Source organism: Mauremys reevesii, linkage group 5 (genome assembly GCF_016161935.1).
Source record: "Mauremys reevesii isolate NIE-2019 linkage group 5, ASM1616193v1, whole genome shotgun sequence".
Lineage (NCBI taxonomy): Eukaryota > Metazoa > Chordata > Testudines > Geoemydidae > Mauremys > Mauremys reevesii.
The window spans coordinates 13,032,411-13,046,761 of NC_052627.1; the positions used below are offsets into that span (position 1 = coordinate 13,032,411).

The following is a 14,351-nucleotide window of genomic DNA, read 5'->3' on the forward strand; positions in this document are numbered from 1 at the left end:
TTAATGCACATGTAGAACAGTCACGTGGGGTTTTGTAAAGGAGAATGCAAACAGGAGTTCGCTTATTTTGGCACTTACACATAAAGATCATGGAATCTCCTGAATACTTTGAAATGGAAAAAATTCAGGCCTTTGGTCTCTGTGTATGAAGCCTAAATTGTATGGGGGCCATATGCAATTGGAAACATACATTTGCACATACCCAATTTAAGCCCTAGAGCCTTACAGTCAAGATGCCTATCCAGGCATATCTTCGTATGTTCACCCAACTTTCAAAAAATGGGCCCATGTTCACATTTTTATTTATTTATTTAAGTTTAAACATCCTTGCTAGCACATGAAGGTACTAAACAGTTGTAGCTTTTTATACAGATCATTGTAATAATATCTCTGTGCTTAGAATTGAAGTGATGTAATAGGAGGAGTAAATATGATGCATTTAAAGGGCCAACTTCTGGTTGTATTGAAGTCAATGGAAACCTTGCACCTGATGACATCTGTAAGACTGGACTTTGGCTGAAATTGTTTTCTAAATACATAACATGATGGGCAGTGTTCCATTGAATACATTTTCTCTTTCAGTTTGGATCACTTCATGTTTATGTACGGTGGGGGGGGGGAAATAATTCTGTGGTTAAAATTACTGTGTTAGAATAACAGTAAAGTCCTGACTGTGGCACAAAAGGAAGGAAATTCAGGATTGACTTTGAGGTCAAACAGAATGATGACATGTAAATTAAATGCCCTTACGCTAACTAGGCCTGCTTCTACCCATTCTGTCTCTATAAAAGGGAAACTAGGTTGGCATAACTCCAGTACTGTAAGCAGTTGGTCATTGGGTTCTCTGCTCACCAATGGGTGGCACCTCCTTCTGTTGCAGTATGGCTGCTTCGTGGCTCAGCTCTCTGGCCAGGTCACCCTCTGATTTCCCCTTCTGGGGAAGTCTTTCAGAGTCCTTCTGCACCAGCCGCATCAGGCAGTCCTCATGCCCGCTCCCCTGGCTGTGTCATTCCCCAGTGACTTGGGCAGTCTTCCCATTCCCTGCACCTAGCAATACCACTCTGCTGTGGATGGGAGGGAACCCAGGCCCACCCGCTACTCTGGGTTCTAGTCCAGGGCCCTACAGTGAGCAGTTAAAGTCTGGGACTTCACCAAACCTACTGCTGTGTTTCTTGGACTACTTCCTACCGTGATGCTTTAAGCTTCTCCATGAGCCTTCCCAGTCAGCACAGTTTCTCCTGGGGTTACTAGGTAAACTCTTCCACATGGGTTCCTATTCCACTTCCTTTTCCCTTTCCTCAAGAAGAGAGAGTGTGCAGGCTTCTTCCCTAATGTAGTGCTTTCCACACAGCCTAAATCTCCCTCTCTTTGCAGCTCAATTGGCTGATCGGGCCCAGCTGGCCTAATTCAACTCTCTCTGGGCCGGTGTGGGGAGCACAACCCATTTTACAGATGTACATTAAAATACCCCCAACCCTACTGTAATTTATATCTTCTGGCTCCTCTGATACATTCACTCCACTAATGTATAAAGGAGTCTAAGTAGTGCTAAGGGATCTTAAGTCCGTGTGTAAGGTTCGAACTTACATCGGCTCTGAATTTAGTCCTCAAGTGCATTATTCACCTTATTTCTCCTTGGTTTTCTGGTGTTTACTGCATAATACTAATCATGGAAGAATCTACAGTACTTAAATACAATGGATGAGTCCGTGACACAGCTGTAAGTGAGTTTCTTTGCTCATCATTATTTTGGTGGCTACCTGTTACAGTATGTAACTGTTCTCCATTTTTCAAACTTGTTCTTGTACTCTCGTTCTAATTTTGGTTTTTGTGTGCGTGTCTTTGTTTTTTGGACAGATTTACCAAAAATCAGACCGAGGCTGTATGGGCTCGTGACTCCGATCAGCACCAGTGCGGATGGAAGCTTTATCTCCAATATTCTTTCCGCAAACCATCAAAGAAGATTAACAAGGGATGTATCCCAAAGCCCCAAACAACTGTATTTTAACATCACAGCTTTTGGAAGGGAATTCCATCTCAGGCTGAGGCCTAACACCCATCTGGTGGCTCCAGAGGCTGTAGTGGAATGGTATGAAGACTTTGTGGAAAGTGGAAATGGAACTGAGGCTGGTAACAAAAGTCAGACTAGAAGCGCAACAGAGCAGATATGGAAAAAAGAGCCTCTGTGGACCAATTGTGCATATGTTGGAGACATCACTGATATCCCGGGAGCATCTGTTGCTATTAGCAACTGCGATGGTCTGGTAAGATTTATTCCATGGCATATATGTTTGGATCTTTATCCCTTTTCCACAAAGCTTTAGTTACTGTTAAGTATCCAACAGTTATGAAATAATTTGGTTAACTTCATTTTCCAAAATCCATTAGAAATTGCACACTTGTTTTATGTGGAGTCATTGGGCCTCAAGGCGGAGTACCTCCATTGCTGGACTTATCCCTTATTGACATCACCGTAGGAGAGAGACAAATCAAACCCGCTAGTGTTGTGTTTTGGTTTTTGTGATATGTTAAGTTATCATTAGCAGTTTTATAGTCCGTGAGCTTACAAAAAATAGATATCCAAGTCCAATATTATGCATATTTTTGAGATGCAGCAAATTCACACACTGAACCCCCAAAATAACAATGACGGTTTAAAAATAATCAGGCATGTTTCTTAGAAAAAAAATAGACCCCTATTTTTCTATACTATTCTAACTCTTTAAAAGCATCAGTTGGATCACAATACTTATAGGTGGTGTGTCCTGAAGGTACTTTGGCCTGGTTGTTATGTTAGACTAAAGTATGTCAGTGTAGATTCAGCAGCATTGGCTGTAAAGTTAGACTGGGTTGGTGCACTGATGCTGTACATAAAGACTAGACATATAGTGACTGCATATGCAGTTCATTAACTCAATTCATGTGGCAAAGAAAGAGTACAATATAAGTATTATTAGCTTTAAGTAGTAGAAGCAGTAACATAAACATAATTGCAACTTCCTTGAAGATTAATATAGATCTTTTATATACTGCTCTTCAAGAGAGAAATGGTATGAGCGGACCTACAACAACAGATGTCCCTTCTTTGAAAGAGCTTCCCATCTTGGATGCCAGATCCTGGCCTCCCCACCAGCTGTTTTGCTCTACTCTACGTAACTAGTGAAGTCTGCTTTGTAGAGACTCCCTCTGGGTAAGGGGAATCTCTGGGTATCTTAGGGTCAGTATAGTTGCTTTGCCACTCCCAGTCCCTGGCCTCCAGAAAGCAATTATCACTTAGGGCAGAGGTGGGCAAACTTTTTGGCTTGAGGGCCGCATCGGGTTTTGGAAATTGTATGGAGGGCCAGTTAGGGGAGGCCCCACCCCCTATCCAACCCCACCCCCCCTGCTTCTCGTCCCCTGATGCCACCGGCCCCGGAACCCCTGCCCCATCTCCCCCTCCCCGTCCCCGCTCCCTGTCCCCTGACTGCCCCTGGAACCTCCACCCCCGACTGCTTCCCGCTGCCCCATCCAACCCCTCCTCTCATTCCTGACTGCCCCGCCCCGGCACCCCTGCCCCCATTCAACCCCCACTTCTCCCTGACCGCCCCCGGAACCACTGCCTCTATTCAATCTCCTCGTTCCCCGCCCTCTGACCGTCCCGACCCCTATTCACACCCCTGCCCCTGACCCCCACCTCCAACTCCCCTGCCCTCTATCCAACCCCACCTGCTCCCTCCCCCTTACTGCGCTGCATGGAGCACCGGTGGCTGGTGGCACTATAGCTGCGCTGCACAGAGCACCAGCACAGGCAGCGGCACCACCTGGATGGATTCAGTCACACCACCGTGCAGCACAGAGCACTGGGCCAGGCCGGGTTCTGCAGCTGTGCTGCCCCACCGCCCAGAGAATTGCGCTGTTAGTGTGGCTCACTGAGGCTGAAGGGGAGGGGGAACAGCAGGGGAGGGGCCGGGGGCGAGCATCCCGGGGCAGGAGCTCGGGGGCCCGGCCCGCAAGCCGTAGTTGCCCATTTCTGGCTTAGGGGGAAAAAAATGAATCACCGTGGTAACAATTCACTGACTGTGTAGTTTAGTTTATAAGGTAAGTTTGATATCATGAATAACTAGAGTGGAATACATGGCTTGCTACCAGTCAATGAAAGTCCTGGCAAATGTTTGTTTTGTGAGTAAGTAATCTGAAATAAGGAGGCTTTTAATAAAAACTTCAATATAAATTGTAAGATATTTCCTGGTAGTTGGGCACGTTCTGTATTTCATTAAAGTGTACTTGTATATACATTACTAGAATTTTATATTGGCTTATTACCATGTTTCACAGTTGGCAGTAAGGTTGTATTGCTGTGGAGAAAATAATGTGGCCAAATCATGCTCTGTTACACTGACATCCGTGTATAGAGAACTCTGGATTTACACTGGTGAACTGAAAGCAGAACTTTGCCTCTGGACTTCTCCTGCATCTGAATTTGCATTTTAAGAAAACCTGACAAATTATCAGAATTCTTTCAGTACAAAATGGTTTATTTAGCTATGATTGCATAAAAGAATTAAAGGCAGCAAAGAGTCTTGTGGCACCTTATAGACTAACAGACGTTTGGGAGCATGAGCTTTCGTGGGTGAATACCCACTTCATCGGATGCATGGGAAAAGAATTAAGATATTAACAGCTTGTTTTTAACATTGCAAGGAAAAGTCTTATGTACAAATCTGTGTAGTGTCTCTTAAAGGTAATCCTTCTTTTTTTTTTTTGGTTCCCAAAAATGCATGTATAACCAGTAATTTTAGGAAAAAAGCACCTGAGTAATAGTAGAAGCTGTCACATTTTTTTTTTTGTATGACCATGTTTGAAAGTTATATTTTATAATTCTAGGTTTGTGAATGGCTGGCTAGTACTATGAAACACAAGCATTTAATGAGTAATCTGTAACTTGTAAAGTCTGACATGAAAATGGAATTTGAGTGATTTTTAAAGGAAATGAGATGTGTTTAGGAGGGAAAATGGATCCACAATACTGTCTAACACTAGTTTTGCTACACAATGCAGGGTTGAGGCCTTGTTTTTGGAAACAAAGTTTCCTTAAGTTTTGACGGTATATTCCCTATGTTGCTTCAATCACTGTGGCAAACTGTATTATTCATAGTTTGTCAAATACTGTTGTCAGAGTTACAACAAAGCTTAAAACTGTTTTACTCACCAAGGGATTTCACAGTGCAAAGCAGATCTTTTCAGATTTTGCACAGTAGCATGAAGCCCCATTCTGCCTTGATTTATACCTCATGCAGCCCTATTGAATTTAGTGGGGTTGTCTGGGGATACAAGTCCAGGCAGAATTTGGCCTGCAGATCCTCATGTATAGCTAACACTGGCTGCCTTTGCAGGGACAAGCTTTAATGGTAAATATGTGGAAAAGGGATGTCTTAAATTTAAAATTAGGTTGCCTTAAAGCAGAAATGTTGATGGATCAGTGGGAAGAAGGGATAAACTTGGAAGACTATTAGGGGAAAACTTGATATCCTTTCTAGAGGTTTATCCTTCTGCCAGGCTGACATTAATCAGCTGAATATAACAACATCCCTCAGCTGTGTGGGTTTGAGAAATCAAAGCCTGCAATCTCTGTCATCGGAGAAGGACAAAGCAGAAAGGCCCGAACTAGCTTTGATCAATAGATGATGATAAGTTACAGTTGCGCTGACTGCAGTCAAGGTTAACTCCATTTGTAGAAGGAATGATGCCTCACTTTTTCTTTTAGTTGACTTGCTTTACTAAAGATTTAAAGAGAGAACCAATTGAAATGATTTAAATGGGGTTAAATCAAGGGTGCACTATTGCATTGGGGTTAACAAGGCCAGAAATGTTTCCCAGAGCTACATTTAGTAGGACAAGTACAAATAATTCCCATCATACATTCATACTCCCTTATTCTTGTTGTTGTGTTCTTTATTCTCTCTGCAGGTCAGCACTGACACCGCAACTCTTATACCTCTCTGTTTCTGTTTATTCTGTCTTTTCTGGTCTCTTATGAGTATTCAGGAGATGCTTAATTTAGACATACCTGATTTGATCTGTCAGACTGTGTTAACTGTACCTTCACCTCTGGGTTACCCCTGTGGGGACATTATTTAGCCCAGAGGTGCGCTAAATAAAGTGTTGACGGTAACATATGTTAGTAAGTATGGTAGTTACAAGTTCACTTCCTTTAAAACAAGAGGAATATGCCCCTTAGGTTGTATTGGTCATTTTATACATTTGACAGGTCTGACTCAAAGAAATTGGGCAGTTAAAAAAATGATGGAACCTTACTTGACCATGTCAGATCTTTTTGCTAAGAGAGTATCATCCTCTGATGGAGAAATATGGTGCTCAGAATTGGACATAATTGCAAGACTTTCAAAGAGGTGCAATTTAATCAGTTCAAAGCAGATTTGCAGGAGACAGGTTTCTTGTATTTACTTGTGCCTGATGTAATAAATGTTTGAACCTGTATGGTGGAAAAATTTATGACTAAATAACTCCTGTGCTTTTTATATAAAGCTTTCTAAGAGTTTAAGCTTCTAAGTAATGAAATTCACTACATTTTAAAATGTAGAAATATCAAGGTAGATTGATTTTAATAATTGTTTTAATCATGACTTAAATTAGTTGTTAAAAATGGATTTTCAATTGTTTGTTTGTTTTTGTAATACACTTTGACTAAAGCAAATACCTACTAGGGTCACCATCATCCTGGCTTGTTCGGAGCTTTTTACCCTCACCCCTGTAGTCTCCCCAGCCTGTCACATATGCTCTACAGACCTATGCAGGCTTCTTTAGTATGTTAACATCTGGCACAAAGGAGCCTTCTAAATATTTAGCAGCTTCCATCCAAGATTTATGCAAACCATTATACTTGAAGAAATCCATTGTCCTCTCATGTTATTGATGGATAACTTCAAGTTGCCCTAAATATGCTTTTGAGGGAGTGTGTGGAGTGACCGGGTGCCGGTGATGGAGGAGGGAGAATAGACATATACAAGATGTTCCTGCATTTGTTTTTGGTTTCTTCCTTTTGTCATTCAAAGCCAACTGCAACCTGTGGATAGAGTTAGTCACAAGGTGTGTTTTCCCCAGCTTCCCTCTTCTTGAGATTTTGTATTTGCTGCTTCCTTATTATTCTCTTTGGGCCAGATCCTGATCTCATTGAGGCCAGTGGGAGACTTGCCATTGACTTTGGTGGGACCCGGATTATTGGCTTCTGGTGTCCTTTGTGTTTTGGGCCTGCTGCCTCCTACACTTGGAACAGACGCCTACCACTTGCGTGCCAAGTGATATTATGGTGGATGATGAACTAAATATGAGTCAACAATGTAATACTGTTGCAAAAAAAGCAAACATCATTCTGGGATGTATTAGCAGGAGTGTTGAAAGCAAGACACAAAGTAATTCTTCTGCTCTACTCAGAACTGATAAGGTCTCAACTGGAGTATTGTCTGGTTTTGGGCACTGCACTTTTTGAGAACGATGTGAACAAACTGGAGAAAGTCCAGAGCAGAGCAACAGAAATTATTAAAGGTCTAGAAAACATGATCTAGGAGGGAAGATTTGGGGAAAAAATAGATTTGTTTAGTCTGGAGAAGAGAACACCATGGGTGTGTGTGGATATGACATAGTCTTCAAGTATGCAAAAGGTTGTTATGAAGAGGAGGGTGATAAGTTGTTCTCCTTAACCACTGAGGACAGGACAAGAAGCAATGGGGTTAAATTGCAGCAAGGAACAGTTTGGTCAGACATTAGGAAAAACTTCCTAATTGTCAGGTTAGTTAAGCACTGGAACAAATTACCTATGGATGCTGTGGAATATCTGCATTGAAGGTTTTTAAGAGCAGGTTAGACAAACACCTGTCAGTATCTAGATAATTCTTCGTTCTGCCTCAGTGCAATGGGCTGGACTAAATCACCCATCGAGGTCTCTGCCAGTCGTATGGTTCTATGGGTCTCTCTTCCAAAGCACTCTTTAAAATGTATTGTTGTGAAGCCATCCAACATCGACATCCTCATCAGTCATGTCGACATGTGTGATGATAACCTACACATGGATAGCTCCTTTCAGAGGAAGATGTCAAAGCACTTTGCAAACTGTGCGCCTGCTATACCCCAATGAGGTAGGTACCATAGGGAGTAAGTATATACCTTTTGGAGAGAACTTGCACAAGGTTAAGTTAAAGAGTTGGGAGAAGAACCCAGGTCTGCTATCCTCTAGTCCTGTTCTTAGCCCTCTCTGCCACCTGCCAGTCTTTTGAATGGTTGCCTGAAGTCATGTCTGTTGGACTATAAGTTCTTGGGGGGGCAGGAAGCTTGAGGTGAATCAGTGGAGCTATGTTGCCCCCTGTCTGCTGTGTTTTTGTTAATCAGTTTGTATCTGTTTAGCCCTATGTTAGGGTGTGATCCTGCATTCTTTGAGCAACTCAGACTTCCACTGACTAGGAATTTTGGGCATACCTAAATGAATGCTGAGATGGACCCTTCATAGCAGAGGATCTGTCTTTTTAGTATTGGTCTTTAAAGTGATGTGCATGCCAGAAGTGCTATCTAAGTAATACATAACACTATAATATGCATAATAATAATAAAAAACCTGTAGCTTATTGTTCCCCAGCCCCTGGTAGAAATAAAATTAAACCCTGAAACTTAAATGAAGTCCCTCTCTGAGGGGATGCAGGAGAGACTTTTTACTGTAGCAGGTGGGTATGGAAGCCTATTTTTAGCAATCTCCTTGCTGTCTGTTGATGGGATACCTCTAGACTATGTAGTAAAAAGAAAAGATGTTCAGAGTTTCCACCCAGATGTATTCCTCTTGTTTTCAAGGGTTATTTACCAGCCAACTTGTCCTCTGAAATAATGATCATCTTAGGGGGCAATGCTCCCTCCCCCTGTTTGTTCCAGGAGCTGTGTGGTCATAGGAAAAACTGAATTGATATACAGTAGTATTGCTGTGATCTTACGCTAGATTAATTCAGGCCAGAGTATAAGGGAACTGCATAAATGTCTCTCAGAGCATTGAAATGTGCAATCGATTTAGATAATTGTTTTTGCAAATGGAAAGAAGTTGCGGAGTTTTAAAATGGAGCATAATAGCAATGGGCTGTATCCTCTGAGCTGCATGCAGACGGAACCCGTTCTGCACAGATCCCATCCCTCCTGTGTGGACAGGGGAGAGGTCAGCCATGGCCTGCTGCAGTGTATCCCTCCCCCCTCCAGAGGGGGCAATGTAATGATTCACGAATGGGGAGTTCATAGACTATGGGCAGGTGGGGAGTGGGCATGTCAGGGATGCAACCAGGGATCATGAGCATCATCCACCTCTGGACCATGGTATTTTCCTCCTGCACTGCCCCTGTCATGGAGAGCCTCCCAGGCAGCTAGTGGCTGCAGAAGCCCTAAGTGCATGGCTCCCATGGAGACCAGGCAAGCCTCTGGATAGCTGTTGGGTTTGGGAACTGGTCCAGCAGCCTGTTCCTGGGCAAGGAAAGCAGACAAAGCTGACAGTGATTGAGGATAAATCTGAGAGTCGATTTCCTCTCCTTTGGTCCTCCTCTGTGTGCTTTTCTGCAGGGGAGGGGGGAAGGCACAGACCGACTCAGAGGAAGTATTTGCAGTGCTTGCTTCAGTTTTACCCTTTGTAATGGGCTAAAGATAATGGGCTGACCATGGGTAGGATGATTCAATTTAAAAAAAATGTTTCTTTTCACACTTCAGAATATTTGTTTAATCTATAAACGTGTTCAGGAGCAAACATCAGAAGAGATTCCTGACTCAAGTGGTTATGACACAGATAATTCTTTTGTGGGCAGGGAATGTTATTGTTGCCTCACTGTAAAGCACAGATTATCAATTGTCAAGATTGCTTGCAGTCATTGTCGTATTGGATTTATTGTTTGTGGTCCAAATGGCTGGCCAAGAGCGTGCATCTTTCCCTCTCGGATGCTGACCTCATGATGGTTGATCTGATCTTGCTCTTGAAAGCCTTGCCTGGGAAGGATGCACTCAGTGGAGAGCCCTGGCCTTTCCACCATCAGCCTGAAAGAGTCTGGGTTTGTAACCTTCACCATGCATGACAAAGCTCAGGGGTGAGATTTTCAAAAGCATTCAGTGCTTGTGTAACTGCTCCTGTTGAAATCAGTGGGAGCTCACCATTGAAACTCCCACTTACTGTTTACTCACCCTTTCAAATGAAATTGGGCCTATTACTGTTTATAAATGAGCATAAGTTATTTATTTTATTTTATTTTGGTGCTGGCATTGCTAACTAAAATAGGATTCATATTTTTAAAAATACCAAACAGGTAGATTTAGATTCATTTCTCTGTACCAGGCAGGGGCAATATGATGCATCTGAAGACGTGGTTTTTTACCCACGAAAGCTTATGCCCAAATAAATCTGTTAGTCTTTAAGGTGCCACCGGACTCCTTGTTGTTTTTATGGATACAGACTAACATGGCCACCCCGATACTATGATACGTATGTTAGGTTTGTCTTAATCCAAAAACAAAGTATAGAATGCAAAATTGTGCACAGTGCTTGATAAAATGCATGCAGAGACAGGATTTTTACATAGAGGAGCTTACAGTCTAGCTCAGGTTGGCTTTAGTTGCTACAGCCCTCTTCAAGATAATGGGGTACTTGTATACAATAACATTAGTGTTAACCGTCACATACAAACATAGATGTGACTCCATTCTGACTTTTAAAAATGTGTTTATGTATATTCCACCTTCTCCTGTTCAACTCACAATGAACAGTCTGTGCAGTATTCCTTTCCTGTGGTATCAGAAATACATGGGAATGGAAGGATGTGTGGGCTGGCTATGTACGTGTACTTAAATGGCCTGGAATTAAGAGTGGGGTCATGGGGATTACTTTTCACCTGGCTATGCAGGGTTTCAGCATCTGTTCTGACAATCGGTATTTGTTATACCTTAGTCATCAACCCAGGGAAGTAGATATCAAGAAAATAGGATGTGCGCCCCCTTCATTCTTTATGCAGGAGGCTTGGGGAAACGCTGCAAGAGGCAGCAGTGGTGTAAAATGCATTATGGGCATGTTGCCTACGTTCATTACATGCATCTGGATAATATTGTCAAGGAGCGTAAAGGATGCCTGCCGTCTAAAATAGAACTCACAATTGCAATGTCCATCTGCTAGTTCTAGAGCCCAGCTCTCCCTCTGACCTTGAGACCCCTATCCTCCCTTTTCAGTGCCCAGATCCCGAGATCATTTATTGTAACTTCTCCTCTAGTATCACGTTTGTTCCTGCTGTTTTGGTCCCAGTCAGAGTTGCAGCCTAGGGCAATGATCTTGCTCCTGTTTGAAGTGTGTGGCAAAATTTCTGTTGACTTCAGTGTTGCAGGAGCAGGCCCCCTCAGTCAGCAAACTATACCTAATTATTAATGAATGTTTAATAGTGTTTTGAGGTTCCTCATGACACTGAAAAACTTTGTTTTGCCAGAGAAGAGGGGAGACCAAAAAGCAACTGCCTTGAGCAGCACCATAAAACTTGATGTAGAGAAGATTAACGAGGAAGAAAAATGGTTATGCAAGCCCATCGGGGCAACAGTAGTAGTAGAAATAATAAAGTTGTATTTGAAAATGCCCATCTTGGCAGCATGGATCTAGCATGGTACTTTAATGCGGTATTGCTAACAATACTATTATGAAAAATAAAGATGTACTGTAATGCAAAAATATGCTTATAGAAACTCACATGGGCCTTACTTAAATCTTATGAAATAAAAGCCATCATGACTTTGAAATGGAAACTATCCTCTTTGTTGTTCTAAAGCCTAAAAACTATATTTGCAGTATCGAAGGCTGCGATTTTCAAAGCCTCTTAGAGGATTTTGGAATCTCTTAAGATTCTAAGGGATTCATCATTAAGATGAATGGGAATTGGGCATCACGCTAAATGGTTAGGGCTATACTGATTTCCCAGCTGAGGATCATACCCATAATATGTTTCCAGGTGTCTCTGGCTGTGTGTGACTGCTGAGTGTAGTCTAGAGTGACTGGTGCCTTGTTTTAAATCCAATATATGGGGCAGGTGAGGCTGAATTGCTCAGTCTGAGCAGCAACTTGTTTGTTTGGGTGATTTCCCTCCTCTGCCTGTCTTCTCTCGTTGGAGTGTGCACGTCCTCTTCCCCAGAGTGCCTTGATCACTAGATATGCTGCTCTTTATGTGAAAATTATAATCTGCTTTGAAAAAGAAATCTGTCACGCGCACCTCACTGGTATAAATTCTGAGAAATCCCGAACAGTCCATTTGTGGTCCAGCCTACCAGTAACATTTACAAATGTAGGATGCAATATTCTTTTTAGTTTTGTGTGCATTTGAAACAAAGTTTGACCATAGATAGGGTAGCAGAAAAATGCTTTTAGGAGCCCAGAGAGAGCTGACCACCTATCTCCTATCACAATGTGCCAGACTTCAGCAGGGTGGATATGATTTAAATCACTAGTCAGGAAGACTCAATTTAATCATGGTTTTCTACATAAGAGTGCATTCTTGTTGGTTGCTATAACATTGATATATATTCTTCACAACTCAGAGAGAGATGTAGGTTTCATTTTTAGAAGGTTCACACTATACATTTTTAAACAGTGATTTATTTTGAAAACTTTTCAGATTAGTTTTACAGCTACACCAGAAAATGAATGATTGTTTGGTTATTTCATTTACCAGAGGTAATTGAAGCAGATATTTATGAAGTCACAGGGAGGTGAACTATCTCCAATTCAACAGGTTAATCATTAATATTTGTAGGATTTTCTTGCCATGCTGTATTAGGAGGATAACATCACCAGACAGGCATTTTAAATTGTTTTATTTAACTAAAACAACAATGTTTAGTATTCTGGATTTTCTTCAAGAGCAAACATATATTTTTTAAAAAGCATATGTCCCTCGCTTCTCACATTTATCTCCAGACTTCTTCTCCTTGTCCAGATCCATTCCGCCCCCAACAATCTTCTATTCATTGAACTTTTTGAAACTTTGCACTTTTAAAGAGAGGTAAGGGATTGACTCTGTGTACACAAATTTGCAGAGGGACAATAGAGTTGAGGTCTATTATTTCTCATTTCTATATATTATTTATTTATTTAAAACATTTTTGCTGTTAACAAGCATGTTACCTCTGGAGACACAAATCCACAGTTTGAGAACTGCAAAACTAAGCATCTCTGATGGTATCTTCTAGACCAGGCATTTAAAGATGTGCTTAACTGCTGTCCTGAATAGGGATAGACTTTAGCATGTGCTTAAATGCCTTCTTGAATTGGGACCTTTTTCGTAGATTTTAACCATTATGATTATATATTTTGACTGCCTGCGTAACACCGACCATAAAACTTCACCTAGTAATTCCTATATTAAGCCAATATATGCTGTATCTCACACAAAGTTCTTTTAGAAAATACTTCAAGGTGATGGAGAATCTACTGCCTCCCTGTGTGAGGAGTTCTAGTTGAGAATTTCAGATTCTGTCTTGGTTTATGTCAGTGGTATAAGTGCTGTTTTGGTTGTTGTTTTTTAAATTATCTTTTCTGATTGTTTTGTAACCACTTATTTACAGTGGACTTCTGTTTTGGGGGAATGGTTCTTTAGCTTATTTGAGCTGATGAACAGAGGCTGTTTGTATCATAGTTGTGACTCATTTAGTTTTTTAATACCCCATTAGAAGAAGAAAAACTGTTTTATTAACATGTCTACATTAATAATTGAGGGGTGTGTGGCTTTTATATATTATATACACACAGACACAGACACAGACATTTAGCAGCACAAACAGTTCCTTCTATGGAATGGGATCCAAATCAGTGGGTAGCATGGGTTTAATCATAAGCAACATACAGGATTAAGTTGTACAGCGGTCTTTTTCAAACTTGGATAACTGTACTGACCACGTGTTATAAAAATCATTGTGTCTGCAATGAAGATTGTGTAGGATTTTGTTTTATTTTACATTTTAAAACTCATCTTACATCTCCATACGTATGCCTGCTAGCTTTCCTTGGTGGGAGAGAATTCTGTCTCCATTTCATTATTGGAGAATATTGTGCTTGAAGCACTAGCATATTGAGCAATTTCCTATCCAGTCCGGAATGTCCAACCTCAGGGACCACCTCCAGTATAGTCTCAGTTCCAACTAATTGCATTGGATTTATCATTCTTTCCTTAGTCTCATCCTCTGTCTTATTCTGATATTCAGTTTGGGGCAGGACCATGGGGTATTTTTTTCTAGGCTCTATTAATTCCAAGTTCCACACTCCAGCACGCTGGAAACACTTGTAATCCAGTCTAGTCTGCTATGTTTCTTAAGTGTTG

General features: G+C 41.5%; 1 protein-coding gene across 2 annotated transcripts in view; it reads left to right on the plus strand.

Moving 5' to 3' along the window:
* ADAMTS3 (ADAM metallopeptidase with thrombospondin type 1 motif 3) overlaps window positions 1-14,351 on the plus strand; it is a 192,020-nt gene that overhangs the window by 9,549 nt on the left and 168,120 nt on the right. For both annotated transcript variants that reach the window (XM_039540401.1, XM_039540402.1), the window contains exon 3: window positions 1,858-2,264. In XM_039540401.1, coding sequence (XP_039396335.1) covers window positions 1,858-2,264 — 407 coding nt within the window. The remainder of the gene's footprint in view (window positions 1-1,857; window positions 2,265-14,351) is intronic.